General features: G+C 53.4%; 1 protein-coding gene across 1 annotated transcript; it reads left to right on the top strand.

The window, feature by feature from the left end:
- Positions 1 to 1735: 1735 nt before the first annotated feature.
- LOC144955321 (metabotropic glutamate receptor 1-like) lies at positions 1736 to 23360 on the top strand (the record flags this gene model as incomplete). The annotated part of the gene is made up of 3 exons (XM_078885573.1): positions 1736 to 1971; positions 3995 to 4241; positions 23318 to 23360. Coding segments are annotated over 3 exons (526 nt in total), but the record flags the coding sequence as incomplete, so codon positions are not given.
- Positions 23361 to 26933: the final 3573 nt, after the last annotated feature.

Raw genomic sequence — 26933 nt, 5'->3', positions numbered from 1 at the left:
CACACACACCCTGCACACACACACCCTGCACACACACACACCCTGCACACACACCCTGCACACACACACACAGGCACACCCTGCACACAAACACACACCCTGCACACACACACACAGCCACACACACACCCTGCACACACACACACACACTGCACACACACAAACACACCCTGCACACACACACCCCGCACATACACACACACCCTGCACACACACACACCCTGCACACACACACCCTGCACACACACACCCTACACACACACACACACCCTGCACACACCCAGCACACACGCACACCCTCTACACACACACACCCTACACACCCAGCACACACACACCCTACACACACACCACTCACACACACACCACTCACACACACACCACACACACACACAGCACACGCACACACCCTGCACACACACATACCCTGCACACACACACACCCCGCACACACACCCTACACACACACACCCTGCACACACCCTGCACACACACCCTGCACACACACACACACACACCCAGCACACACACACACACCCTGCACACACACACCCTGCACACACACACACCTGCACACACATACACACACACACACACACCCTGCACACACACACACCCTGCACACACACACCCTGCACACACCCAGCACACAAACACACCCTCTACACACACACACCCTATACACCCAGCACACACACACCTTACACACACACCACTCACACACACACCACTCACACACACCACTCACACACACACCACACACACACACACCACACACACACACAGCACACACACACACACTCTGCACACACACACACACCACTCACACACCACACTCACACACACGCACACACACACACCACACACACACACACACCACTCACACACACATAGCACACACACACACACACCCTGCACACTGCCCGGCATCCCACCTGCTGTCCGATCCGACTCTCGCCGTGCCTCTCCCCCCACACCCCTCCTCCCTAACCCGGTCGCTTGCTCCCTGCATCTCCTCCTCGATCTCCCTCCTCCACCACCACCTCCACCACCACCTCCACCACCACCACCACCTCCACCACAACCTCCACCACCACCACCACCACCACCACCTCCACCACAACCTCCACCACCACCTCCACCACCACTTCCACCACAACCACCACCACCTCCACCACCTCCACCACCACCTCCACCACCACCTCCACCACCACCACCTCCACCACCACCACCTCCACCACCACCACAACCACCACCACCTCCACCACCTCCACCACCACCTCCACCACCACCTCCACCACCACCACCTCCACCACCACCATCACCTCCACAACCACCACCACCACCACCACCTCCACCACCTCCACCACAACCACCACCACCACCTCCACCACCACCACCACCTCCACCACCTCCACCACCATCACCTCCACCACCTCCACCACCACCACCTCCACCACAACCTCCACCACCACCACCTATAGCCCTGAAACAGACTGTTGGGACAAGTGCTGCCAGCGAGTAACACCTACGAAGGCCGGCACGGCACACGAGTGGGGGGGGGGGGAGAGGGGGGGGGAGGGAGGTGATGAGTTGTCCAGCACCCCACGCGCGGCCGCCTTTGTCTCCCACGCGGCGATGCTCAAACCCCGCACCAGCTACTCATTTGAGGCCGAGTCGACCCAGGTGTGACCCACGACAGCTTCTTCTCCCTCCTCCTCCCCCCATAACACAGTGACGGCTGGGCCGACCGCAAGGAGGTGATCGCTGGGTACGAGACTGAGGCCGTGGGCGGCATCACCATCAAGCTCCGCTCGGCCGACGTGTCGTGGTTCGACGACTATTTCCTGAAGCTTCAGCTGCGGAACAACGCGCGCAACCCCTGGTTCCCCGAGTTCTGGCAGCATCGCTTCCAGTGCCGCCTCTGGGGCAGCCCGCAAGAGAACAGAGCCTACAAGCGCAACTGCACGGGTAACCAGAGGGCAAAGACAAAGATCCCCCCCTCCCCCCGTATAGGCTTGGCAGACTGTAGGGGCAAGGGCTGTTAGCGAGTGGCACCGATGAAGGCTGGAACGGTACACGAGGGGGTGGGTGGGTCAGCACCACGTCTGAACGCATTTGTCTCACCCAGTGGCGATGTTTACTACACTGCACCAGGTACTCATTTGAGGCTGAGTTGACCTAGGGGAGGCCCAGGACCGGTTCAGATAATCGTCACTGGGTGTTGGCCGTGAGCGGGAATCGTACCCGGATGGTCGGGTTCATAGCACAGCGCGCTAACCGCTACGCCACCGCTCCCCACCAGAGGAGGGGGGAGGAGGGACAGGGGGTGGGGGTGGCACGGGTGAGTGGGGAGGGCGGCCGCGGTGCAGAGATGTTAACTACCTCGCCTGGTCTACAGGAGGTCGTGGGTTCGATCACGAATCTGACGCCCGCTGTAGATTTTGAGTTTGCGTGTCTCTCTCTCATCATCACGGTGGCTATGAGATGTTAACTACCTCGCCTGGTGTGCAGGAGGTCGTGGGTTCGATCCCGACCCTGACGCCTGCTGTATATTTTGAGTTTGCGTGTCTCTCTCTCATCATCACCACGGTGGCTAGGAGATGTTAACTACCTCGCCTGGTATACAGGAGGTCGTGGGTTCGATTCCGATCCTGACACCCGCTGTAGATTTGGAGTTTGCTTTTCTCTCTCTCCCCATGGTTGTGAGAGATGTTAACTACCTCGCCTGGTATGCAGGAGGTCGTGGGTTCGATCACGATCTTGACGCCCGCTGGGAGGATTTTTCTCCGGGTCCTCCAGTTTTCTCCTCCGCATTTCGAATCAATGTCACGCGTTTAGAGTATTGGGTTTCTATTCATTTCCACACGTGATGATAAGCCACTTCGTTGAGCTATCATTTGTGATTGCTAGGTCGCTTCTGAAGAAATAGCTCCATAGTTCAGTGGCGAAGTGCCAACGGCTCGCTGACCGGAGGTCATAGGACAGACCCTGCAGGTGCCATGGGTTGACTGAGATGATTGGCCGATGCAATCGGTTATTGGCAAGTCCACTCAGATCTATATCCTCTCGTACCACATGATTCCATCTCTTTTCTAGCTCGTGCCGCGCGCGTTTAGCCCCCTCCATCCGGCCGAACAAAAGCTACTTTGGGTATGCGGTGGCCTGAGTTTGCGGGCTACATGACCCAGCCAACAAACTCACCACCACTCACACACACACACCCCGCTCATACTCACACACACCCACACCCCACCACTCACACACTCACCACTCACTCACACACAAACCCCGCTCATACTCACACACACACACCACCACCACTCACACACTCACCACCGCTCACACTCACCACCACTCACACACTCTCACCACCGCTCACACACACATACACACACTCACCACCGCTCGCCCACTCACCACCGCTCGCCCCCTCACCACCGCTCGCCCACTCACCACCGCTCACCTACTCACCACCGCTCACCCTCTCACCACCGCTCACCCCCTCACCACCGCTCGCCCACTCACCACCGCTCAGTCACTCACCACCGCTCACCCCCTCACCACCGCTCACTCACTCACCATCGCTCACACACTCACCACCGCTCACTCACTCACCATCGCTCACTCACTCACCATCGCTCACTCACTCACCACCGCTCGCCCACTCACCACCACCACTCACCAACACTCATCCCCTCACCACCGCTCACTCACCACCGCTCACCCTCTCACCACCGCTCACACTCTCACCACCGCTCACTCACACACACACACACTCACCACCGCTCACCCACTCACCACCACTCACTCACCACCACTCACCCCCTCACCACCACTCACCCACTCACCACCACTCACACTCTCACCACTGCTCACCCCCTCACCACTGCTCACTCACACACACACACCACCGCTCGCCCACTCACCACCACTCACACTCACCACCACTCTCTCACCACCGCTCACCCACTCGCGCCGTGTCGCCCGCCAGGCAACGAGAACCTGCAGACCAACTACGTGCAGGACAGCAAGATGGGCTTCGTCATCAACGCCATCTACGCGATGGCCCACGGCCTCCACCGCATGCAGAGGTCGCTGTGCGGAGGCCACCTGGGCCTGTGCGCGGCCATGCGTCCCGTGGACGGCAGCGCCCTCCTCGACTTCCTCATGCGCACCCAGTTCCGCGGCGTCTCCGACGAAGACATTCGCTTCGACGCCAACGGGGACGCGCCGGGCAGGTGAGGTCGGAGGGCGTGGGGTGGGGGAGGGGGTGGGGGTGGGGCGGGGGGGAGGGGAGGTGGTGGGGAGAGGGGCGGGGGTGGGGGGAGGTGGAGGGGGGGAGGGGCGGGGAGAGGTGGAGGGGGGGGGTGGGGGGAGGTGGTGGGGGGGAGGGGCAGGGGAGGGGGTGCGGAGGGGCGGGGGTGGGGGGAGGTGGTGGGGGGGAGGGGCGGGGCGGGGGTGCGGGGAGGTGGAGGGGGGGAGGGGCGGGGGTGGGGGGGTGAAGGGGTGGGGGGTTCTGTTCCATCTTTATTTTGTCTCGTATGGCCCCTTGATGATGCAATGTCGCACTCAAGGTGCTCAAGCCCCAGGTAACCGCGCTAGGAGCGGGGGGGATGGAGTCGGAGGTGTTTCATCACCATCGCTGCAATGTCTCCTTCATCGTATTTGTGCATCTCGTGGCACGGCGTCATTACGCGTCGTACTCCGGTCTGTTCTGAACGATCACAGTCACGGCACACTGCTACTGAAGACTTTTTAATTTTACATGAGCGCATCATCATCTGCTGCTGCCATGGTTGCTGTAATGGATGCGGTTTAGGGTTGACCACGAGCTTCGTGGAAGATCAAAAAACGAGGGAATGTCTGCGTTGGGGGTGTTGCGTGACCTCCTGCCCAGTGGGCCTTCGTCGCTTCGGCAGTGCATTGAAAACTATTTTCTCCAGAGCGGTGGCTCTTCACTGCAAGTAAGCCTCGGCAAGGTAAGGTAATTGTACCCTTTTTACCGGGTAAAAGGGTAAAGGGTAAAGGTGTCGACATGCCAAGGGGTAAGGGTAAAGGGTAGGGTAAAAGGTAGGCTCGTTGCTTTTAACCTTTTACCTTACCTACTAAAGGAATAAAGGTAGGGTAGAGTGATTGAATTGTGGTAAGGTAAAAGGTAGGGTAAAGGTAGGCTCGTTGTTTTTACACTTTTACCTTACCTTGCCGAGGCCTAACTGAAAGGCCCGCGTGCCACTGGAGGTCCCTGGTGACCTTTAGTGCAGCCAGCGACAATGCGCAAACAGTGACGACACTTCCCATCGTCATCATCGTCGTGCTGCTGTCAAACCCAACAAGGTTTCAAATGTGTAGCGGTCCTCACACTGATCATGTCTTATCGGCGAAGGTTACACCTCCCACCCCACCCCCTGAACATCAGTGCAGAAGACTGCTCTCAATTGACAACTCATTTCTTTACAACAGCTTTTTGTGCGTTAGTTTGCTGTCCTTCCGCCGAGCCTCCGCTTCAACGCGGTTGGCTACGTCCCGTGCGAAAATAAGTTCAACAGACGGTACATATGAAATGTAACGACTGCGGACACACCACTGTAGAGGCTTCTTCTTTATTTATTTCGTGCACACACACGACTACGACGCGGTAGCACCGAACATAACGCGGACTTTTCGATTTAAAGCTTTCGTGACTGCAGGGATTCATCTTCTTGGTTCTTTCCGGTAAAGTCACGTAGAAGGGAAGTACTGTAATAAAATAATAAAAATAAAACATAACTAAATAATTATTTTATTATTACCGAAAGAACCAAGAAGATAATGCTGACGGTTTAGCGACGACAGCCAGGACCCCGATCCCCCACGACAGCCCCGAACCTTGCTTGTCCCTGCCTTTTATTCCCCCAAGCGTGGCCACGCCCCTCTTCTCGAACTCTCTCGCGGGTTCTAAGAGCTTCCAGGCAGAACCCCTCTTTGACCCTTGGCCCAGTGATCCCCCCTTGTGGTCGCGCGCGTGTATACTCACTTCTCTCGTTCTTATTCTGTTCCCACGCCCGTAATTACCACCTACGGCCGCTAGTCGGCGCACTGTCTCTACATATAAGCACGCGGCCTTGAAGTGCACCTAGCATGGCACACGCGCCGCGGTGACGTCACCGCCACTTAGCGGTGAATGGCGGATGTCGTTGTTGTCGTTGTTGTTGTCGTGGGATTCCATCCTATTCGTGGCCGTGATGCTGGCGGCAGCAGCGATGTGGTACAGGAGCTCCATGTCAATGTCGAAGTCCTGCTGCTGATTCTAGATTTGAAGCTTTCGTGACTGCAAGGATTCATATTCTTAGGTTTTTTCGGTAAAGTCATCTACATGGCAGAGGCTCGGTCTCATTTGCAGCATTTGTTATGTAGGCTAGGCGTGGTCACAAACCGCACCTCTCCATAACAAAGGCTCAGTCATTTGTTATGCAGTCTATTCTTAGTCTTAAGCCTCACCTTACCATATTAATAAAAATTGTGCCGTTCCTGGCCCTTCCCCCCTCAACCATTATATATACGGAGTGGTATCTCTTGTAATCTCTCATTTACTTGATACAGCTGTCGGGTTGTGACGGTTCCACCTGAAGACGGAAGCTTGTGTTGCCTCCGAAACGTCGTGATCTATTTATTCATTTATTTTTATTTTACTTTTATTAATTTTAATTTAAAATGTTTTACCTACCTGCTGCTGCTGTTCGCCACGACGAGAGGGTTTCAGCAGACAGAGAGGAGTTTTCGTGGTGTCGCCGTTAAACGTTATCGTAGTTGTTTCACGACGGCAGATTCGTGCGTGATTATTCCCCAACGGCTCTCATGTACGATATGATGTCACGCGTTTATCGGTCACCTCACGTAACCCCTGGGACATCGCCACGCACCTCCAGGAGTCCCCGGTTGAGAATCATTGGTGTAGTGTATAGTAGTGTATAGTGTAGTGTATAGTAGTGTATAGTGTAGTGTATAGTAGTGTAGTGTATAGTAGTGTATAGTGTAGTGTATAGTAGTGTATAGTGTAGTGTATAGTGTAGTGTATAGTAGTGTATAGTGTAGTGTATAGTAGTGTATGGTGTAGTGTATAGTAGTGTATAGTGTAGTGTATAGTAGTGTATAGTGTAGTGTATAGTAGTGTATAGTGTAGTGTATAGTAGTGTAGTGTATAGTAGTGTATAGTGTAGTGTATAGTAGTGTATAGTGTAGTGTATAGTAGTGTATAGTGTAGTGTATAGTAGTGTAGTGTATAGTAATGTATAGCGTAGTGTATAGTAGTGTCGTGTATAGTGTAGTTTATAGTAGTGTCATCTATAGTGTAGTCTATAGTGTATAGTGTAGTGTATAGTGTAGTGTATAGTGTAGTTTATAGTGTATAGTGTAGTGTCGTGTAGTGTATAGTGTAGTGTATAGTGTAGTGTATAGTAGTGTATAGTGTAGTGTATAGTAGTGTAGTGCATAGTAGTGTCGTGTTTAGTAGTGTAGTGTATAGTGCAGTCTTTAGTAGTGTATAGTGTAGTGTATAGTGCAGTGTGTTGTGTAGTGTATAGTAGTTTAGTGTATAATGTAGTGTATAGTGTAGTGTATAGGATAGTGTATAGTGCAGTGTGTTGTTTAGTGTATAGTGTAGTGTATAGTGTAGTGTTCAGTAGTGTAGTGTATAGTGTAGTGTGTAGTGTGTAGTATGTATGTAACGACTCACGTGTACGATATAATTTCACGCATTTATGAATCACCCCACGTAACCCCTGGGACATCGCCACGCACCCACAGGGCTCCGCCTCGTACCCCCCGGTCGAGAACCACTGGGGACTTGAGGTCACTCGCAAGGAAGTTGCCAGCAGCGGTTCAATGATAACTCGCCACTGATGTTCGCCGTGACACAACGAACACGCAACAACAACGACCGCCGTTCGCTAAGTGGCGGTGACGTCACCGCGGCGCTTGTGCCAGGCTAGGTGCACCCTGCTGGACACATGAAGTGTAGATGGCTTGCTGGCAGGAGGAGGTCACGGGACAGACCCAGGTGCCATGACGTCACTGGTACCGGTCATCGGCAAGTCCACTCAGCTCCTCCACATCCTTACACGCGCACAGATGAACGCACGCGCGCGTGTGCGCATGCATTTAAAGGGATTAGCGATGAGTAAGAGGCTAACGCATTATGCGTGCACACAATGCGCTGAACATCAACAACAGTAGCCGACGTCACTGCGCAGCGCTTGTGCCAGGCTAGGTACACTTTGAGGTCACGTGAGGCGCAGGCTTGGTTGTTTGGAGGGAGCTCACGGTCCAGATGCCAGCTGCTGTGGGTGAAGCGAGATGACGCAAAGACAAAGATCCCCCGTATAGCCTTAACAGACTGTTGAGGAAAGTGCTATTAGCGAGCACCTATGAAGGCCGGCACGGCACAAACATGCGGTGGGTGGCCAGCACCACGCCGGACCGCCTTTGTCTCCCCAGTGCTGATCTTAAAACACGCCGCTCCAGGTACTCATTGAAGGCTGAGTCTGATACTCGCTGTAACTGTTATTTGGTCGAGAGCGGGAATTGGTCATACACACAGCACAAAGATAAAGTCCCCCCCCCTCCCGTATAGCATTAACAGACTGTTGGGGCAAGCGTTGTTCGCGGCACGCGAGTGGGTGGGTGACACGCACGCCCACTGCACCACGAAGCGAACACACGCGCGTGTGGGGTGGCGAGGTAAGTGCATACATACGTTGTAATCTTTTTGGCCTTAAGAGATAAACCCGCGGCATTACCCCTCACAATCTGTGCCGCGAAGAACGGCAATCCCCACCCAATTTGATTTGCCGGCCGCTTTAGACGAAACGCAGCGATAAGAGCAAAGGGAGAGCGAGACAGGTGGGGGAGAGCGAGGGAGAGCGAGAGACGTGGGGAGAGCGAGGGAGAGCGAGAGAGGTGGGGAGAGCGAGGGAGAGCGAGAGAGGTGGGGAGAGCGAGGGAGAGCGAGAGAGGTGGGGAGAGCGAGGGAGAGCGAGAGAGGTGGGGAGAGCGAGGGAGAGCGAGAGAGGTGGGGAGAGCGAGGGAGAGCGAGAGAGGTGGGGAGAGCGAGGGAGAGCGAGAGAGGTGGGGAGAGCGAGGGAGAGCGAGAGAGGTGGGGAGAGCGAGGGAGAGCGAGAGAGGTGGGGAGAGCGAGGGAGAGCGAGAGAGGTGGGGGAGAGCGAGAGAGGTGGAGAGAGCGAGGGAGAGCGAGAGAGGTGGGGAGAGCGAGGGAGAGCGAGAGAGGTGGGGAGAGCGAGGGAGAGCGAGAGAGGTGGGGAGAGCGAGGGAGAGCGAGAGAGGTGGGGAGAGCAAGGGAGAGCGAGAGAGGTGGGGAGAACGAGGGAGAGCGAGAGAGGTGGGGAGAGCGAGGGAGAGCGAGAGAGGTGGGGAGAGCGAGGGAGAGCGAGAGAGGTGGGGAGAGCGAGGGAGAGCGAGAGAGGTGGGGAGAGCGAGGGAGAGCGAGAGAGGTGGGGAGAGCGAGGGAGAGCGAGAGAGGTGGGGAGAGCGAGGGAGAGCGAGAGAGGTGGGGGAGAGCGAGAGAGGTGGAGAGAGCGAGGGAGAGCGAGAGAGGTGGGGAGAGCGAGGGAGAGCGAGAGAGGTGGGGAGAGCGAGGGAGAGCGAGAGAGGTGGGGAGAGCGAGGGAGAGCGAGAGAGGTGGGGAGAGCGAGAGAGGTGGGGAGAGCGAGAGAGGTGGGGAGAGCGAGGGAGAGCGAGAGAGGTGGGGAGAGCGAGGGAGAGCGAGAGACGTGGGGAGAGCGAGGGAGAGCTAGAGACGTGGGGAGAGCGAGAAAGGTGGGGGGCCAGAGATGGAGAGAGACAGACAGAGACAGACTTGACTTTTAAACAACTTTTATTGCCGCCAGCAGCAACAGCACTGGAGGCGATTCCGATATGAAATACACAAAGTCACCAGCAACACAAATGAACAGACGCTACAAATCCACGCGCTGTGGCGCTAAATGCACCGCGCACAACACGAAAGAAAAGTCACGTGGTGGTGGTGGTGGTCATCGCGCACGCCACGGTGACGAGCGAGCGCTTCAGAAGGTGAACACCACGAGGGTGCCGTCCACGCTGGCACAGAGAGGGGCTTGTCCGGCTCCCCAGCGTTCGAAGAAGACGCTCCGCACATCACCGACACGTGTGTGCTACGCGTGCTCCAGCCGGAGCCGCGCCTTAAGCAGGCCCCTGAACACTGGAAGCACAGAGCAGCCGTCAGTGTCACCTTGCAGCATCTTTTTTCTCGTTCTGTAGAGAGACAGAGGGAGAGAGACTTGTTGACTTTTAAACAACTTTTACTGCCGCCAGCAGCAACAGCACCGGAGGCGATTCCGATACGAAACACACAAAGTCACCAGCAAACAAATAACAACACAAAAGTCACGTGGTGGTGGTTGTGGTGGTGGTCATCGCACGCGTCACGGCGACGAGCTAGCACTTCAGAAGGTGAACACCACGAGGGTGCCGTGCACGCTGGTGCAGATGGCCCTTGCAGCCCCCGAAAGGGAGTGAGAGAGAGATGGAGAGAGAGGGGGGTAGAGAGAGGGGGTAGAGAGAGAGGGGGTAGAGAGAGAGGGGGGTAGAGAGAGGGGGGGGGTGAGAGAGAGAGAGATGGAGAGAGAGGGGGGTAGAGAGAGGGGGTAGAGCGAGAGGGGGGGGTAGAGAGAGAGGGGGTAGAGAGAGAGGGGGTAGAGAGAGAGTGGGTGAGAGAGAGATGGAGAGAGAGGGGGGGTAGAGAGAGGGGGTAGAGCGAGAGGGGGGGTAGAGAGAGAGGGGGTAGAGAGAGGGGGTAGAGAGAGAGGGGGTGAGAGAGGTGAGATGGAGAGAGAGGGGGTAGAGAGAGGGGGTAGAGCGAGAGGGGGGGGGGGTAGAGAGAGAGGGGGGTAGAGAGAGAGGGGGTAGAGAGAGAGTGGGTGAGAGAGAGATGGAGAGAGAGGGGGGTAGAGAGAGGGGGTAGAGCGAGAGGGTAGAGAGAGAGGGGTGAGAGGGTAGAGAGAGAGTGGGTGAGAGAGAGATGGAGAGAGAGGGGGGGTAGAGAGAGGGGGTAGAGCGAGAGGGGGGGGGGTAGAGAGAGAGGGGGTAGAGAGAGGGGGTAGAGAGAGAGGGGGTGAGAGAGAGAGATGGAGAGAGAGGGGGGTAGAGAGAGGGGGTAGAGCGAGAGGGGGGGGGGGGTAGAGAGAGAGGAGGTAGAGAGAGGGGTAGAGAGAGAGGGGTGAGAGAGAGAGATGGAGAGAGGGGGGGGTAGAGAGAGGGGGTAGAGCGAGAGAGGGGGTAGAGAGAGAGGGGGTAGAGCGAGAGGGGGGGGGTAGAGAGAGGGGGTAGAGAGAGAGGGGGTAGAGAGATAGGGAAGGGGGTAGGGAGGAGATCAGAGCGTGCTTCTTCGTGTTGATGTTTGTGTCGACGAAGAAAGTAGCACAGAATAGAAAAGACAAAAACAACGAACGGAGCAACGTACCGACACTAAACCGGCATCTTCTTGTTTCCTCTGATCGTAAAAAAGAGGGGGAGAGAGAGAGAGGGGGGAGTGAGAGAGATGAAGAGAACAAATAGAGATAGGGAGAGAGAGAGATAGCGAGAGAGATGGAGAGAGAGGGAGAGAGACTTTTGACTTTGAAAACCACTTCTATTGCTGCCAGCAGCAATAGCCCTGGAGCCGCTTCCGATACGGGATCACCAACATCGAGTCGGGCAACGTCACAATGGCAACCCGGGTCACGTGCTCCACACCGCCACGTGCCAGTGCAAGCAGCGCGTCGTCAATTTTTTTTATTTAAAAGATGACGTAGAAAACAGGGGGGGACATAGACATAGAGTAGGGAGAGAGGGGGTAGAGAGAGTGGGGGGGGGTAGAGAGAGGGGGGTAGAGAGATAGGGAAGGGCTAAGAAGAAGGAGCAGATCTGAACATATTTCGTGAAATATTTCATTTAAACAGAGTGGGGGGGGGGGGGGTACATTAAGCAAAGCATTAAAAAAAACAAAAAAAAAACGAAATAAAGAACGAAGCAAAGTGCCGACTACACCGAGCATCTTCTTGTTTCCTCTGATCGTAAAAAAGAGAGACACAGACAGAGAGAGGAGATGTAAATGCGTCTGAAGCCAAACCGGACATGTCCGTGCCTGAGACAAGGCGCCGTGTGTGTTGAACTTCTTACGCGCCGTACGTAGCCGGCTTCACCGTACGGCACGGAATACGTTCAACGTACTTTGAGCATGCACACACACACATACAGACATACACATACATACACACATACAGACAAATATGTGGCTAGGAGGGGAGCGGGTGATGTTGTATGTGATGTGTGATGTGTGTGATGTGTGGGTGTGTGATGTGTGTGATGTGTGTGATGTGTTTGATGTGTTTGATGTGTGATGTGTATGATGTGTGATGTGTGTGATCTGTGTGGTGTGTGTGATGTGAAGTGTGTGATGTGTGTGATGTGTGTGTGATGTGTGTGATGTGTGGGTGCGATGTGATGTGCGTGATGTGTAAGATGTGTGTGATGTGTGTGTGATGTGTGTGATGTGTGTGATGTGTGTGTGTGATGTGTAAGATGTGTGTATGATGTATGGGTGATGTGTGTGCGCGTGACTGTGTGATACACGTGCCCTTTACTAGCGCGGTCAACACCAGTGACGTTGATCTGAACCGGTTCTAGGTCTCCTCTCGCCACTAGAGAGACAAAGGCGGTCGGGCGCGGTGCTGGCCACCCACCTTGTGTGACACAATCACTCATACATCACGTAAGCTCATCACCCACCGGCCTTCATAGATGCTGCCCGCTAACAGCACTTGCCCCCAACAGTCTGTGGAGGCTACACGGCGGACCTTTGTAATTTGCATCGGATTAGCGGCGCGCAGACTGAAAGCCGGTGTGCGGGTGGCTTTTCAGTGTCCCTAAGCCGACGCGATGAACCATCTGTCATTGATGCGCGTTCACTCACACGCACGTTCACTTACACGCACGTTCACTTACACGCGTGTTCACTCACACGCACGTTCGCTCACACGCGTGTTCACTCACACGCGTGTTCACTCACACGCGTGTTCACTCACACGCACGTTCGCTCACACGCGTGTTCACTCACACGCGTGTTCACTCACACGCGTGTTCACTCACACGCGTGTTCACTCACACGCGTGTTCACTCACACGCGTGTTCACTTACAGGCGTGTTCACTCACACGCGCGTTCACTCACACGCACGTTCGCTCACACGCGCGTTCACTCACACGCGTGTTCACTCACACACGCGTTCTACTCACACGCGTGTTCACTTACAGGCGTGTTCACTCACACGCGTGTTCACTCACACACGCGTTCTACTCACACGCGTGTTCACTTACAGGCGTGTTCACTCACACGCGTGTTCACTTACACGCGTGTTCACTTACACGCATGTTCACTCACACGCACGTTCACTCACATGCGCGTTCTACTCACACGCGTGTTCACTTACACGCGTGTTCACTCACACGCGTGTTCACTTACACGCGTGTTCACTCACACGCGTGTTCACTTACACGCGTGTTCACTCACACGCGCGTTCACTTACACACGTTCACTCACACGCGTGTTCACTTACACGCGTGTTCACTCACACGCGCATTCACTCACACGCGCGTTCACTCACGCGCGTTCACTCACACGCGTGTTCACTCACACACGTGTTCACTCACACACGTTCACCTCACACGCGCGTTCACTCACACGCGTGTTCACTTACACGCGTGTTCACTCACCACGCGTGTTCACTTACACGCGTGTTCACTCACACGCGCGTTCACTTACACACGTTCACTCACACGCGTGTTCACTCACACGCGTGTTCACTCACACGCGCATTCACTTACACACGTTCACTCACACGCGTGTTCACTCACACACGTGTTCACTAACGCTTCACGCGTTTGACGCCGCAGCTCGGTGTAGGTAGTGTAGCCGGCGTCATGGCTCGAGTTTGGGGCCCACCGAGGCTGCACGGTATATACGGCGACGTTTCGGGCGACGGCCCTTCTTCACAGCGCACCTGGCCGTGTGAAGAAGGGGTCATTGCCCGAAGCGTCAGGGCCCCGCGACGTTGTTCAGTGAGCAAGCGAGTTGGCATGGCACACACACAAACACACACACAAACAAATCAACAACGCGTCCGTCAACAACAACAACAGCAAGACCGCGGTGTGTGTGGCCTTGAATTAGAGGTCTGTAATAGGCGACGTTTCGAGCAATGGCCCTTCTTCACAGCACGCCTGGGCATGTGGATGGCCACTGCCCATGCAGCGTTATTCGCGAACGCGTTGCCTGTGCGTGTGCATCACTTCCAACGCAGCAGCAGCAGCATCACCAAATGATATCTGGTGATGATACAATGTATATTTACGTGTATGCTCGCAATCGTCATCATCATCATCGTCGTCGGCCATTATCTATCCACTGCTGTATGAAGGCCTACTGAGAGCGGATGCCACCACCACAGACTATTTATTTCGGCCGGAGTGAGGAATCCGATGAGCTACAAAGCTCTTTTACACAGAAGGCCAGTTGGGGGAGGGGGTCAGAAGATTACAGCAACAACAACAGCGACAGCGAGCAATACAAAAACACACGGTAGGGGTGCAGTGCATCGGAAAGGTAAATAAATCAGTTAGCGACTCGAGACGCAGTGCACGGGAGGGGAAGGAGGGAGCGTGGAGGAGGGGTAATGGATGGAGAGGGAGGGGGGGGGAAGGGGGCGCGCTGGGGGGACGCAATGGAGGGGAGGGGGGAGGGGAGAGTGAGAGCGATGGAGAGGAGGATTACGCGGGGAGGGAGAGAGAGGGGGGAGAGAGGGGGGGAGAGGGGGGGAGAGGGGGAGGGAGAGGGGGAGGGAGAGGGAGAGAGGGGAGGGGGGAGAGGGGGGAGAGGGGGGGGAGAGGGGGGGGGGGAAAGGGGGAGGGGGGGGGGAGAGAGGAGGGGGGGGTGAGAGAGGGGGGGGAGAGAGGGGGGTGAGAGAGGGGGGGAGGGAGAGAGGGGGGGAGGGAGAGAGGGGGGGGGAGGGAGAGAGGGGGTGGAGAGGGGGAGGGAGAGAGGGGGGGAGGAGAGAGGGGGGGAGGGAGAGAGGGGGGAGAGAGGGGGAGAGAGGGGGAGGGAGAGAGGGGGGGAGGGAGAGAGGGGGGAGAGAGGGGGAGAGGGGGGGAGGGAGAGAGGGGGGGAGGGAGAGAGGGGGGGAGGGAGAGAGGGGGTGGAGAGGGGGAGGGAGAGAGGGGGGGAGGGAGAGAGGGGGGGAGGGAGAGAGGGGGTGGAGAGGGGGGGGGAGGGAGAGAGGGGGGGGAGAGAGGGGGGGAGGGAGAGAGGGGGGAGAGAGGGGGAGAGAGGGGGAGGGAGAGAGGGGGGGTGAGAGGGGGAGGGAGAGAGAGAGGGGAGGGGGAGAGGGGGGGAAGGGGGAGAGGGGGGGGGGAGAGAGGGGGGGGAGAGAGGGGGGGGAGAGAGGGGCGGGGGGGGGAGAGAGGAGGAGGGGGTAGAGAGGGGGAGGGAGGGGGGGGGAGAGTGATTTTTTTCATTTTAATAAAGGGGTGGGGGGGGCACATAAAGCAAAGCATTGAAAAAAACCGAAATTGATGAACGAAGCAAAGTGCCGACACTAAACCGAGCATCTTCTTGTTTCCTCTGATCGTAAAAAAGAGAGAGAGGCCGAGAGAGAGAGAGAGATGGGGGAGGGAGGGAGCTCATTAAGTGATTGTATTTTAGGTCGTGTGGAGTTCCCGACTGCTGAGTGAATGTTGGAAAAGGGGACGCGGTCGACCTGGGTACGGGGCAGTCCGGCGTGAGACGGACGCGAGAACGCAAAGGTGCAACAACGATTGTAGACAGGGACACATAGAACGACTTGTTCTCTGCTGCCTATGACTGACTACACAAAGGCACATCGAATCACGCAGAGAAACACAGAGACACCCAACACAGACCCGTCGACTCACACACTCTTTGTTTTTTTCGGTAAAGTCACGTAGGTAAAAAAAAGGAAAATAAATTAAATCACGACGTTTCGGAGGCAACACAAGCCTCCGTCTTCAGGTGGAACCGTCACAGCAAAATTGATGTATCAAGCTCACTTGATACATCAATTTTCCACCTGAAGACGGAGGCCTTGTGTTGCCTCCGAAACGTCGTGATTTAATTTATTTTCCTCTATTTGACCTACGTGACTTTACCGATAAAACCAAAGGGTATGGACCCTTGCAGTCACGATAACTGCAAACCGTGGACTCACATCGAGGCCCATAGTTCAATTTCAAGTTCATTCATTAGGAATAGCCCTGTGAGCCATTCGGCTCTTGAATCGGGTGCAACCGCAACAAACAAAAAACAAAAACATGAACAAAAAACATCTTAAAGTGACTATGTGACTGAGTGCAAACAGAAAATCCAAGAAAAGACAGCAACATATTGCAGAAAAAGCACCGTACACAAAAATGTGCAAAAATCCCATTGGGATGCAAGTCAAACAACAACAACAACCACAATACAACTTAGATTAAGGTCATCAGTCTAACTCTGTACTACAACAAACAAACATGGCCAAACCAAAAAACGTATCGAAATTCACCAAAATAAAGCCATTAAAGCAATGAAACAGTGCAGGTCATAGGAACTGTGACCGAATTTTCACAATAAACAACGTAAACACATGTACTAACCCCTACTACATCCACAGTGACTTGCGCACAAACACGTCCGTTGACCACGACCATGAGTCCCTCTGTTAGCCCCGCCCCCCCTCCCGATACGTTCCATTCATTGGCTACCACATTCTGATAAGCCCCTCCCCCTTCCTCCCTTAATTGGTACTTAAGAGCTTACACCTTGAATCCCCTCCCTCACTTGATGCAGCAAATCTTGACTGTGGACGGTCCCACCTGATGACGGAGACTTGTGTTGCCTCCGAAACGTCGTGATTTTTATTGTTTTATTTTTGATTAATTTTAATTTCATTAGTTTTAATTTCATTTTTTTACCTACGTGACTTCACCGAAAGAACTAAGATCATGAATCCTTGCAGTCACGAAAGCTTCAAATCTAGAGAATGTACTACCAAACCCTGCAGCCATAGACACCGACGTTGACACCGACAGAGAGACTTGACACCCGATCACAGCCGCGTCTCTCTAACAAACGTCAACACGCGCGCCCTCTTCCTGCCCGTCGTCGCGTCCACCAGCCTTTCATCATAATGCCACCATCGATCCACTGCTACATGAAGGCCACCCCGGTCTATGACCTGCGTGTGATCCTTCATCCACGCGTGGATTTGTCTCCGTCTCTCGGCGCATCTCCCGGCAGCATGATCCCTCCGCGCGCGTTTTGCCGTCGTTGTGGTTTCTCTTCCACTGCTGGATGAAGTCTCTTGCGTGATGATCTCCGCGCTTTCAGAACCACGTGCTCCTGTTTCTGTTATCGCGGTGTCATTCTGCGCGCGCACATTTTTCAGGGATCCGTTCTCTATAATAGAGGGGTTTTTTTTTGGGGGGGGGGTTAGATCGCGTGTAAATATTTAAATGTGTCGTTAAAACCCGCCGACACCCGACGCAGTCGATTTAGTAAGGTTTATTACGTAAACAGAACGTGGACAATTCGTTACTAGTACAGCAACACCGGTTGTCTTCTTGGTTCTTTCGGTAAAGTCACGTAGAAGGGAAATAATAAAATAATACAAATAAAACATAATAAAATAATATTATATTATTATATTTTATTATGATATGATATTATTTTATTATTTTATTTTATTATGTTTCATTATTATTTTATTATTTTCCTTCAACGTGACTTTACCGAAAGAACCAAGAAGATGAATCCCTGCAGTCACGAAAGCTTTAAATCGAAACACCGGTTGTGTGTTGGAAAGTAAATCCACAACATTTACATTAACATTGGCTTGGCTCTCCAACACACAAGCGGTTAGTGCTGTACTCGTGACGAATTAGCACGTTCTGTTCACGTGACAAACCTTACTAGTTGGTTGTGTCGGGTGGTGGCGGGTTTAACGACACACTTATATATTTGTACGCGATCTAACAAAACAAAAAAAACACCTCTATTCTTTCGGTAAAGTCACGTAGAAGAAAAAGAAAAATAATAAATCAAACAATAAAATTCTCACGACGTTTCGATTGCAACACAAACAATCATCATCAGGTGTGAAAACCACAGTAAGAAATTTGAAAAAAAAATGGCGGGTTTTTCTTGACGTCAGCACCACGGACAGCAACTATCGATTGTTCAAACGAACGAGTCCATCTCTGCTCGGAACGGAGGAGGGGGGAGAATGGAATGCGGTCTGAAAGTCACCGTAAGCGTCAACACAATCAATTAAGCCTCGAAATGGTTGATCAAATCCTTCCAATGATTGCTAAGCCAGAATCCATCTTCTAGGTTGAAATTGTCTTTGTGTTTGTATATGTGGATAGCGTCATGAACGAATCTCTCATGGTATTATATTATTATTTTAGTATTTCGCTTCTACGTGACTTTACTGAAAGAACCGAGAATATGAATCCCTGCAGTCACGAAAGCTTTAAATCGAAAAAAACCCACCTCTTATAAATTAATAATATAGGTTTTTGGGTCAGATCGCGTTATTTATAAATGTGTCGTAACCCTCCACCACCCGACACGGCCAAACAGTAAAAAATGTGTCACGTTTTCAAAGGACAAATTAATTGACTTCTTTAGCCCACCGATGTCGTGAAGAGAGAATCAACAGCATTTTTAAATTTGAGTAGTACGACGTTTCGCTGATAATTACAATCAGCCTCATCGGGCAAGAATTATTAATTTGTCTTTTGAAAACGTGACACATTTTTTACTGTTTGGCCGTGTCGGGTGGTGGAGGGTTACGACACATTTATAAATAACGCGATCTGAGCCAAAAACCTATATTATGAATAATATTGCTCGCGAAAGCCTACGTGTTAAATTGACCTCTTATGGATGATATTGGTCGCGAAAACATCTTTCTACTGTTACTGCTACTCGGTGTTGAACTCCGTTCTGTCGTCGGAGTTAAACAACTGGAGCCGTCAACGAGGGGACGGACACAGCGACGAGACGCGATTTGGCACACAGCGGAACACGACGATTAGACAGTGTCTATTTAGAGACTCGCAAGCGAGTTGCCACCCCGGGTCAGTACGCGAATTAGTGGACGAGCACATTAATGGGTTCATGAGTTAGTAGTTTGTTTAATTGGTATACCGATGACGTGTTGGTCATTGCGTCAATGACTTCATGGAATGACCCATTCGTGGGTTAATGCGTTAATGGATTAATTCAATTAGTTATCAATTCAACGATTGAATGTGTCAACAAATTAAACTATGAAAAGTGTTTACGGGTGATTTCGCCAATAGCTTGTTGATGTTAATGGTCGTTTAATTAGTTAATGGATTAATGATCGAATGGGTTAATTAGTTAATGGGTTAACGAGGCTATGACTTCTTTGCGAAGGAGTTACTGGGCTAGCACGTGACATCTTCAATGAATGAGTGGCTAATCGTCTTAATTAGTTAATGGACATAACGGATTTAACAGATTTCACAAATACGCATGTGAATGGGTTTAATATGTCAAATGAGTGTCCGAAGACTTCTGGAGGGTCGGTGGTGGGGAGGGAAATGGGGAGTGTCGTTGGCAGGGCCTTGGGTGATGGATGGACGTAGCACTTACTTCATTAATTAGCTCTCAGTTCACGACGGAGAAAGTCATTAATTAATGGGCCCACTGCGGACAGAGTTTAGGAGCCGAGTGATTTCTGAACTGGGCCTGTACCCCCCCCCCCCCACCCCACAAACACACACACACAACCCCGCGCTGCCCAGCGTGGTAAAGTATGGTCAAAACCCTTTTTGACTGACACGACCGCTGGACGATTTCCTATGATTCTCCAGAGTCTAAAGAGCCCACTCTAGAGAGAGAGAGATGGGGGGGGGGGGGGGGTGGGGTGGATTTTGGCCTAGTCTTCCACGCTCTTGGGAAGAGTTGGGAGTTACCCACACTTTACCCCACCACGCGTGTTCCTGCCGATGCACTCAGCGGCCGTGGTTGGGTGCTTCCGATTTCAGCTACCGCTGTGGGTGGACTTGAATCTCCACGGAAAATGTGCACATGATGGAGATAGAGAGCCTCCTCTCGCTCAAGGCGATTGACGGCGTCGCTCACAAGAACGGTGACACGCACAGCAGGGAACGATGGCGTTTGGCAAGGGGCACGCGACAAGCTATCGAGGGATGAGTGACAGCGATCGAGGGGACGACTTAGGGGATCACGGAATGGCTAAGGGGAGGGACGGGACGGAGTGGAGGGGGCGAGGGGAGGGAAGAGGAAGGGAATGGGCGATGGAGAAGAGGTGGCGAGGCTTTAAGAGAAAGAGAGGAACGGAAGGGAGTTACGGAGGAGGACTGCTTCATACCAATAGACTTCGCTGCATCGTTTGAACGGCCGTGCCGGGAGATGGAGTCGGACTGGTGACTTCTGTGTTGCGGCTGCAGTGCGCTGCTAACCGTTGCAGCTTTCACTGTGGCAGCATCTCAGGCTGTATGCCTGTGTGTGTGTGAGTATAAATATGTATAGTGGGGAGCGGTGGTGCAGTGGTTAGCGTGCCGCGCTTCGAACCCGGCGACCCGGAATTCGATCGCCGCTCACGGCCAACACCCGCGACGATTATCTGAACCGGTCCTGAGCATCGTCCCCTAGATCGACTCAGCCTCAAATGAGTACCTGGTGTGATGTGTAAACATCGCCACTGGGGAGACAAAGGCGGCCGTGCGTGGTGCTGACCACCCACCCGCCTTGTGTGCCGTGCCGGCCTTCACATGTGCTGCTCACTAGCTCACGGCACTTGCCCCAACAGTTCGCTATGGCTATCGGGGGGGGGGGGGGAGGGTGGGATCTGTATCTCCATATATATTAATTTCTGGTCTTGATCGACAATGCCAGCACGTATCTGCGGTTGAGTGGCATTGCCCTCGGCCCGGTGTCCGTGGTCAGTTGTTAAGCTGTCGCGCTCGAGTGCCCGTCAGTGTGGCGATTTGTGTACAAGTCATCAACGGACGACGATTTTGCGTGCGCACGCAGAGAGAGAGATATTTTTTTTACAAATATTACATAGAAAACAGGGGGGAACATAGACATAAAGTAGAGAGAGAGAGAGTGTAGAGAGATAGGGGGGGGGGGGGGTAGAGAGAGGGGGTAGAGAGAGAGAGTGTAGAGAGAGAGGGGGGGGGAGAGTGTAGAGAGAGAGGGGGGGTAGAGAGAGGGGGTAGAGAGAGAGGGAATGAGTAAGAAGGAGGAGAGCAGAGCGTGAAATCTTTCGTGAAATCTTTAATTTAAACAGGGGGAGGGGGGTACATAAAGCAAAGCATTGAAAAAAAAACGAAATGATGAACGAAGCAAAGTGCCGACTACACCGAGCATCTTCTTGTTTCCTCTGATCGTAAAACAGAGAGAGAGGGAGAGAGAGAGAGAGACTCCGCACACTTCGCACCGGATCGCTGAACTCGTGTCGTGCACACGGGGGCCCAGTCGTAGCGCGCGTGCCGTTGTCGGTTGCGGAGGCTTCGCTCTTTGCGGTGAACGGGCAGCTCCGGCTAATACTGCGGGTGTCGTCGTGAGCGACGCGCACTCGTCGCCGTCACACGTGGCATCGTCGCACGCGGAGTTACCACACGCGGCATCATCATCGTCATCACGTGGTATCACCACACGCGGCCATTATCGCACGTGACATCATCACACGCGTCATCATCATCACGATCACGTGGTATCGTCACACGCGGTCATCGTCACAAGCAGAATTACCACACGCGTCATCATCATCACGATCACGTGGTATCGTCACACGCGGTCATCGCCACAAGCAGAATTACCACACGCGTCATCATCATCACGATCACGTGGTATCGCCACAAGCGGTCATCATCGCACGTGATATTATCACACGCGTCATCATCATCGTCATCACGTGGTATCGTCACACGCGGTCATCGTCACAAGCATAATTACCACACGCGTCATCATCGTCACGATCACGTGTTATCGCCACACGTGGTCATCATCGCACGTGCCATCATCACATCGTCACACGCGGTCATCATCCTCATCATCACCATCACCACACGCGTCATCATCATTCTACCCGGTATGATGATGCACAGCGGCCGCCCTGGTGAACACCGCGCTGCGTGGCTCGCTCCGTCATCTTAGCGGCGAACGTTACAGGACCCCGCGTGACGTGATTCGAAAACAAGAGCAGGTAGCGCCATTGAGTGCGGGGCATCACGGCCACACAACGTTTTTGTTGTTGTTGGTTGTTGGTTGTTGTTGTTGTTTCAAATTTAATATCGAAACCAGAATCACTCGCCAACCGCATCGCCTCCTCCATACTGTGAGTGCTCAACGCGGCTTCTCGACTCGTGGCGTCGAAATCGATTCAGGGTCATTGCCCGAAACGTCACCAATTTACAGTCGTGGTTTTCTTGTTTGAGTTCTGGCACGCCTGACTCTGTGCTGACGAGACCAGTCCCAGAGGTCTGCTCGTACTGAATCCTTTCTGCTGGATCATACTCGAACGAAATCTGGATCTACTGAAACCTAATGAATCGTACTCAATCCTACTGAAACGTCTAGAATGGCATTCGATCATACTCGATCCTACTCAACCCTACTGAATCATACTAAATCCTATTGATCGCACTGAATGGCATTCGATCATACTCGATCCTACTCAACCCTACTGAATCATACTAAATCCTATTGAATCGCACTGAATGGAATTCGATCATACTCGATCCTACTGAAACGTCTAGAATGGCAATCGATCATACTCGATCCTACTCAACCCTACCGGATCATACTCAATCCTATTGAATCACACTGAATGGCATTCGATCATACTCGATCCTACTCAATCCTACCGAACAGTACTCAATCCTATTGAATCGCACTGAATCCTATCGGGTCAATGTTGCGGAATGAATCAAGGACCACGTCCAGAATACGATATTTGTATTCATTTGCGGCGTGGACGGATATAATAGCATGCACGAGAGAGAGAGACGTCGCTTTTCTGGCCGTTCATATATATATGTAAAAATGTGTGAAAACATCTGTGTCGCGTTTGTCTTGGTGCATCTCTCGCAGAGTGCCGCGTTCACTTATTCTCGTTCCCCGCGTGCGGAGCCTCGAGATGTCGATGGCGTTTAGCGGCAAATATAAATGCAGATGATTTGTTACTAATGATGTGTATCTGCGGCTGATAGGGTCAGGGTGCTGACGTATGGGCGTTACAGAGCCTTGGAGTGAAGAACTTCATCATGAAGAATCCCATTTTGAAGAATCGATTTATGAAGAATCGCATTATGAAGAATATCGTAATGAAGTATTCCATTATGAAGAATCGCATCATGAAGAATCGCATCATGAAGAATCGCATTATGATGAATCGCGATATGAAGAATCGCATTATGAAGAATTCCATTATGAAGAATACCGTTATGACGAATCCCATCATGAAGAATCGCATCATGAAGAATCGCGATATGAACAATCGCATTATAAAGAATCGCAATATGAAGAATCGCATTATGAAGAATTCCATTATGAAGAATCACATTGTGCGAGGAAATGATTTGGCTGCTCTGTTACGTTGGCAGCAGCAGCAGCACAATAAAACAACAATATTAATAACAAACCAAAACATACAACTTAACACGATCATCAAAAATAACAACGTGTGTTTGGTCTTGAAAGAGAAAAATAAAAAAATAAAAAAATACGTTTTTAATTTAACACGTAGGCTTTCGCGATCAAAGTTATTCATGATAAAAGTTATTTTGGGTTCGATCGCGTTAATATAAATGTGTCGTTAACCCACCACCACCCGACACAGCCAATCAGTGAGGTCTGTCACGTAAACAGAACGTGGCCAATTCGTTACTAACTTCAGCACCTCCGGTGTGCTGGAGAGCAAACCCACAGCGTTCACAATCCGAGTCCGACGTTTCGCCGGTGGATTACAACGACCAACTTCATCGTACGAATCGTCACGAGTAATATATCTTCGGCGACGTTTCAGGCAGTTGTCCTTCTCGTGCCATGAAGAAGGGCCATTCCCCGAAACGCCGTCCATTACACGTTGACCCTTTTAAGCGCCACACCTCCGATTTCGCACGGTTCGCTACGTGTGGTGCGAAAGAAGTTCAACATACAGCAACACACACACACACACACGGTGTGCTCTCATTGATGACCGTGGGTCGAGTTTGCTACGAGGGAGGAGATGCACGTGAGATTTATTTTTCTCTCTCTCTCTCTCCTGTCGTGTTGTTGTTGTTCTCGCTCAGTGATATATTTTTTCTGACTTGCAATATACCGAATTGCGGTGTTGATGTGTGGGCGGTTGAGTGAGGGCGCGCGCGTGAGTGTGTGTGTGAGAGTGAGAGAGGTAGGAGAGATGAGAAAGCTGGGGAGAGAGAGAGTTAGAGGGCTGCATGTCAGGAGAGAGTTATACTGGTAGGGAACCTCCTGGTTCCACCAGCCCACAGGGATTATTGTGTCCGTCCGTCGTGCAGGGAGGGGGCTGGGTGGGGAGGGAGGGGCTGGGTGCGGAGAGGAGGGTTGGGAGGAGCTGGGTGGGGAGGGCGGGGCTGGGTTGGGAGGGGAGGGTGGGGAGGGGCTGGGTGGGGAGGGGCTGGTCACCCCGTGGTGCCCTTATAAAACTCAACGTTTAACCTGCTCACGCCGGCTTGTGCCCGCCCTCACAGTCGGGCACCACGCCGCCGTTGACCCTGGCCATTGACCGAGCAACCCAACGTTCCTACCAGCTCCCTCCGCAGGAATGTGTTTGGGGACAGAGCAGAGGAGAGTTCGGAGGTTTAGAAAGAGGGAACTGGCAGAGAGGAGATCTAGGGAGATCAGAGAGAGATCGAGAGTGGTGAGAAGAGAGGTTAGAGAGAGAGCTGAGAGAAAAGAGAAATGGGGAGGAGAGAGGCCCATGACGCTGCATGTAGTAAGAGGGAGGCAGAGGCAGGAGGGGGGCATTTGTAGGAGAGAGAGGAGAGCTGAGAAGAGATACTTTGACTTTTAAACAACTTTTATTGCCACCAGCAGCAACAGCACTGGAGGCGATTTCGATATGAAATACACAAAGTCACCAGCAAACAAATGAAAACAAACGCTACAAATCCACGCGCTGTGGCGCTAAAAGCACCGCGCACAACACGAAAGAAAAGGCACGTGGTGGTGGCGGTCATCGCGCACGCCACGGTGATGCTGGAAGGTGACACTGGACGGCTGCTCTGTGCTTCCAGTGTTCAGGGGCCTGCTTAAGGCGCGGCTCCGGATGGAGCTCGCGTACCACACACATGTCGGTGATGTGCGGAGCGTCTTCGTCGAACGCTGGGGAGCCGGAAAAGCCCCTCTCTGTACCAGCGTGGACGGCACCCTCGTGTTCACCTTCTGAAGCTGAGAAGAGAGAGGAGAGCTGGGAAAAGAGATGGAATGAGAGAGATGGGGGGGGGGGGGGGGGGAGAGTTAGATATCTGGGGATGAGCGAGAGAGGATGCGGAGTGGGGAGAGAAGGGTAGGTGGAGAGAGTGCAGAGAGAGAGAGAGAGGTGAGAGAGCTGCGTGATGAGACGGGTGCATGTAGGTGGTGGGTGTAAAGAGAGAGATGTAGGTTGTGTGTGAGAGACAGAGAGGTGATAGCTGGGGATGAGCGAGATAGGGGAGCTGAGGATAGCGCTAGCGGGCAGGAGAGAAAAAGATGTAGGCAGGTGGGTGTCGAGAGAGAGAGGGGGGGGGGGTAGAGAGAGAGGGGGGGGGGGTAGAGAGAGAGAGGTGATAGCAGGAAATGAGAGAGAGAGGAGAGATGGGGAGAGCTGGGAGAGAGAGGTGAGAGCGAGGAATGAGATAGAGAGAGATAGGGGAACGGTGAGGGAGAGAGGGGAGCGAGAGAGAGGGTGGGGGGGGGCTAGAGAGACAGGAGAGGGCTGTGTAGGTCGGTGGGTGTAGAGAGAGAGGTGTAGGGGGAAGAGCGCGTGAGAGAGAGAGAGAGGTGAGGGCTGAAATGAAAGAGACAGAAGGAGCTGGGTCCATATATTGCACAGAAAACAGGGGAACGTAGACATAGAGGAGGGAGAGCGGGGGTAGAGAGAGAGAGGGGGGTAGAGAGAGAGGGGGTAGAGAGAAGGGGTAGAGAGCGGGGGTAGAGAGAGAGGGGAGAGGGGGTAGAGAGAGGGCGTAGAGAGAGAGAGGGGGGTAGAGAGAGGGGTAGAGAGAGAGAGGGGGTAGAGAGAGGGGGTAGAGAGAGAGAGAAGGGGGTAGAGAGAGGGGGTAGAGAGAGAGAGGGGGGGGTAGAGAGAGGGGGGTAGAGAGAGAGAGGGGGGGTAGAGAGATGGTAGAGAGAGGGTAGAGAGAGAGAGAGGGGGTAGAGAGGGAGGGGGGGGGGTAGAGAGGGAGGGGGGGTAGAGAGGGAGGGGGGGGAGAGAGAGGGGGTACAGAGAGTGGGGGGGGGATGTAGAGAGAGGGGGTAGAGAGAGGGGGTAGAGAGAGAGGGGGTAGAGAGGAGGGGGTAGAGAGAGAGAGGGGGGTAGAGAGAGGGGGTAGAGAGAGAGGGGGGTAGAGAGAGGGTAGAGAGAGAGAGAGGGGGTAGAGAGGGAGGGGGGGGGGTAGAGAGGGAGGGGGGGTAGAGAGGGAGGGGGAGGGTAGAGAGAGGGGGTACAGAGAGTGGGGGGGGATGTAGAGAGAGGGGGTAGAGAGAGGGGGTAGAGAGAGAGGGGGTAGAGAGAGGGGGTAGAGAGAGTGGGGGGGGGGGGGGGTAGAGAGAGGGGGTAGCGAGAGAGGGGGGTAGAGAGAGGGGGTAGAGAGAGTGGGGGGG

This window comes from Lampetra fluviatilis, unplaced genomic scaffold, assembly GCF_964198595.1.
Source record: "Lampetra fluviatilis unplaced genomic scaffold, kcLamFluv1.1 SCAFFOLD_1110, whole genome shotgun sequence".
NCBI lineage: Eukaryota > Metazoa > Chordata > Hyperoartia > Petromyzontiformes > Petromyzontidae > Lampetra > Lampetra fluviatilis.
The sequence above is the reverse complement of the archived record's forward strand: the minus strand, read 5'-3'. Positions and strand labels throughout refer to the sequence as shown.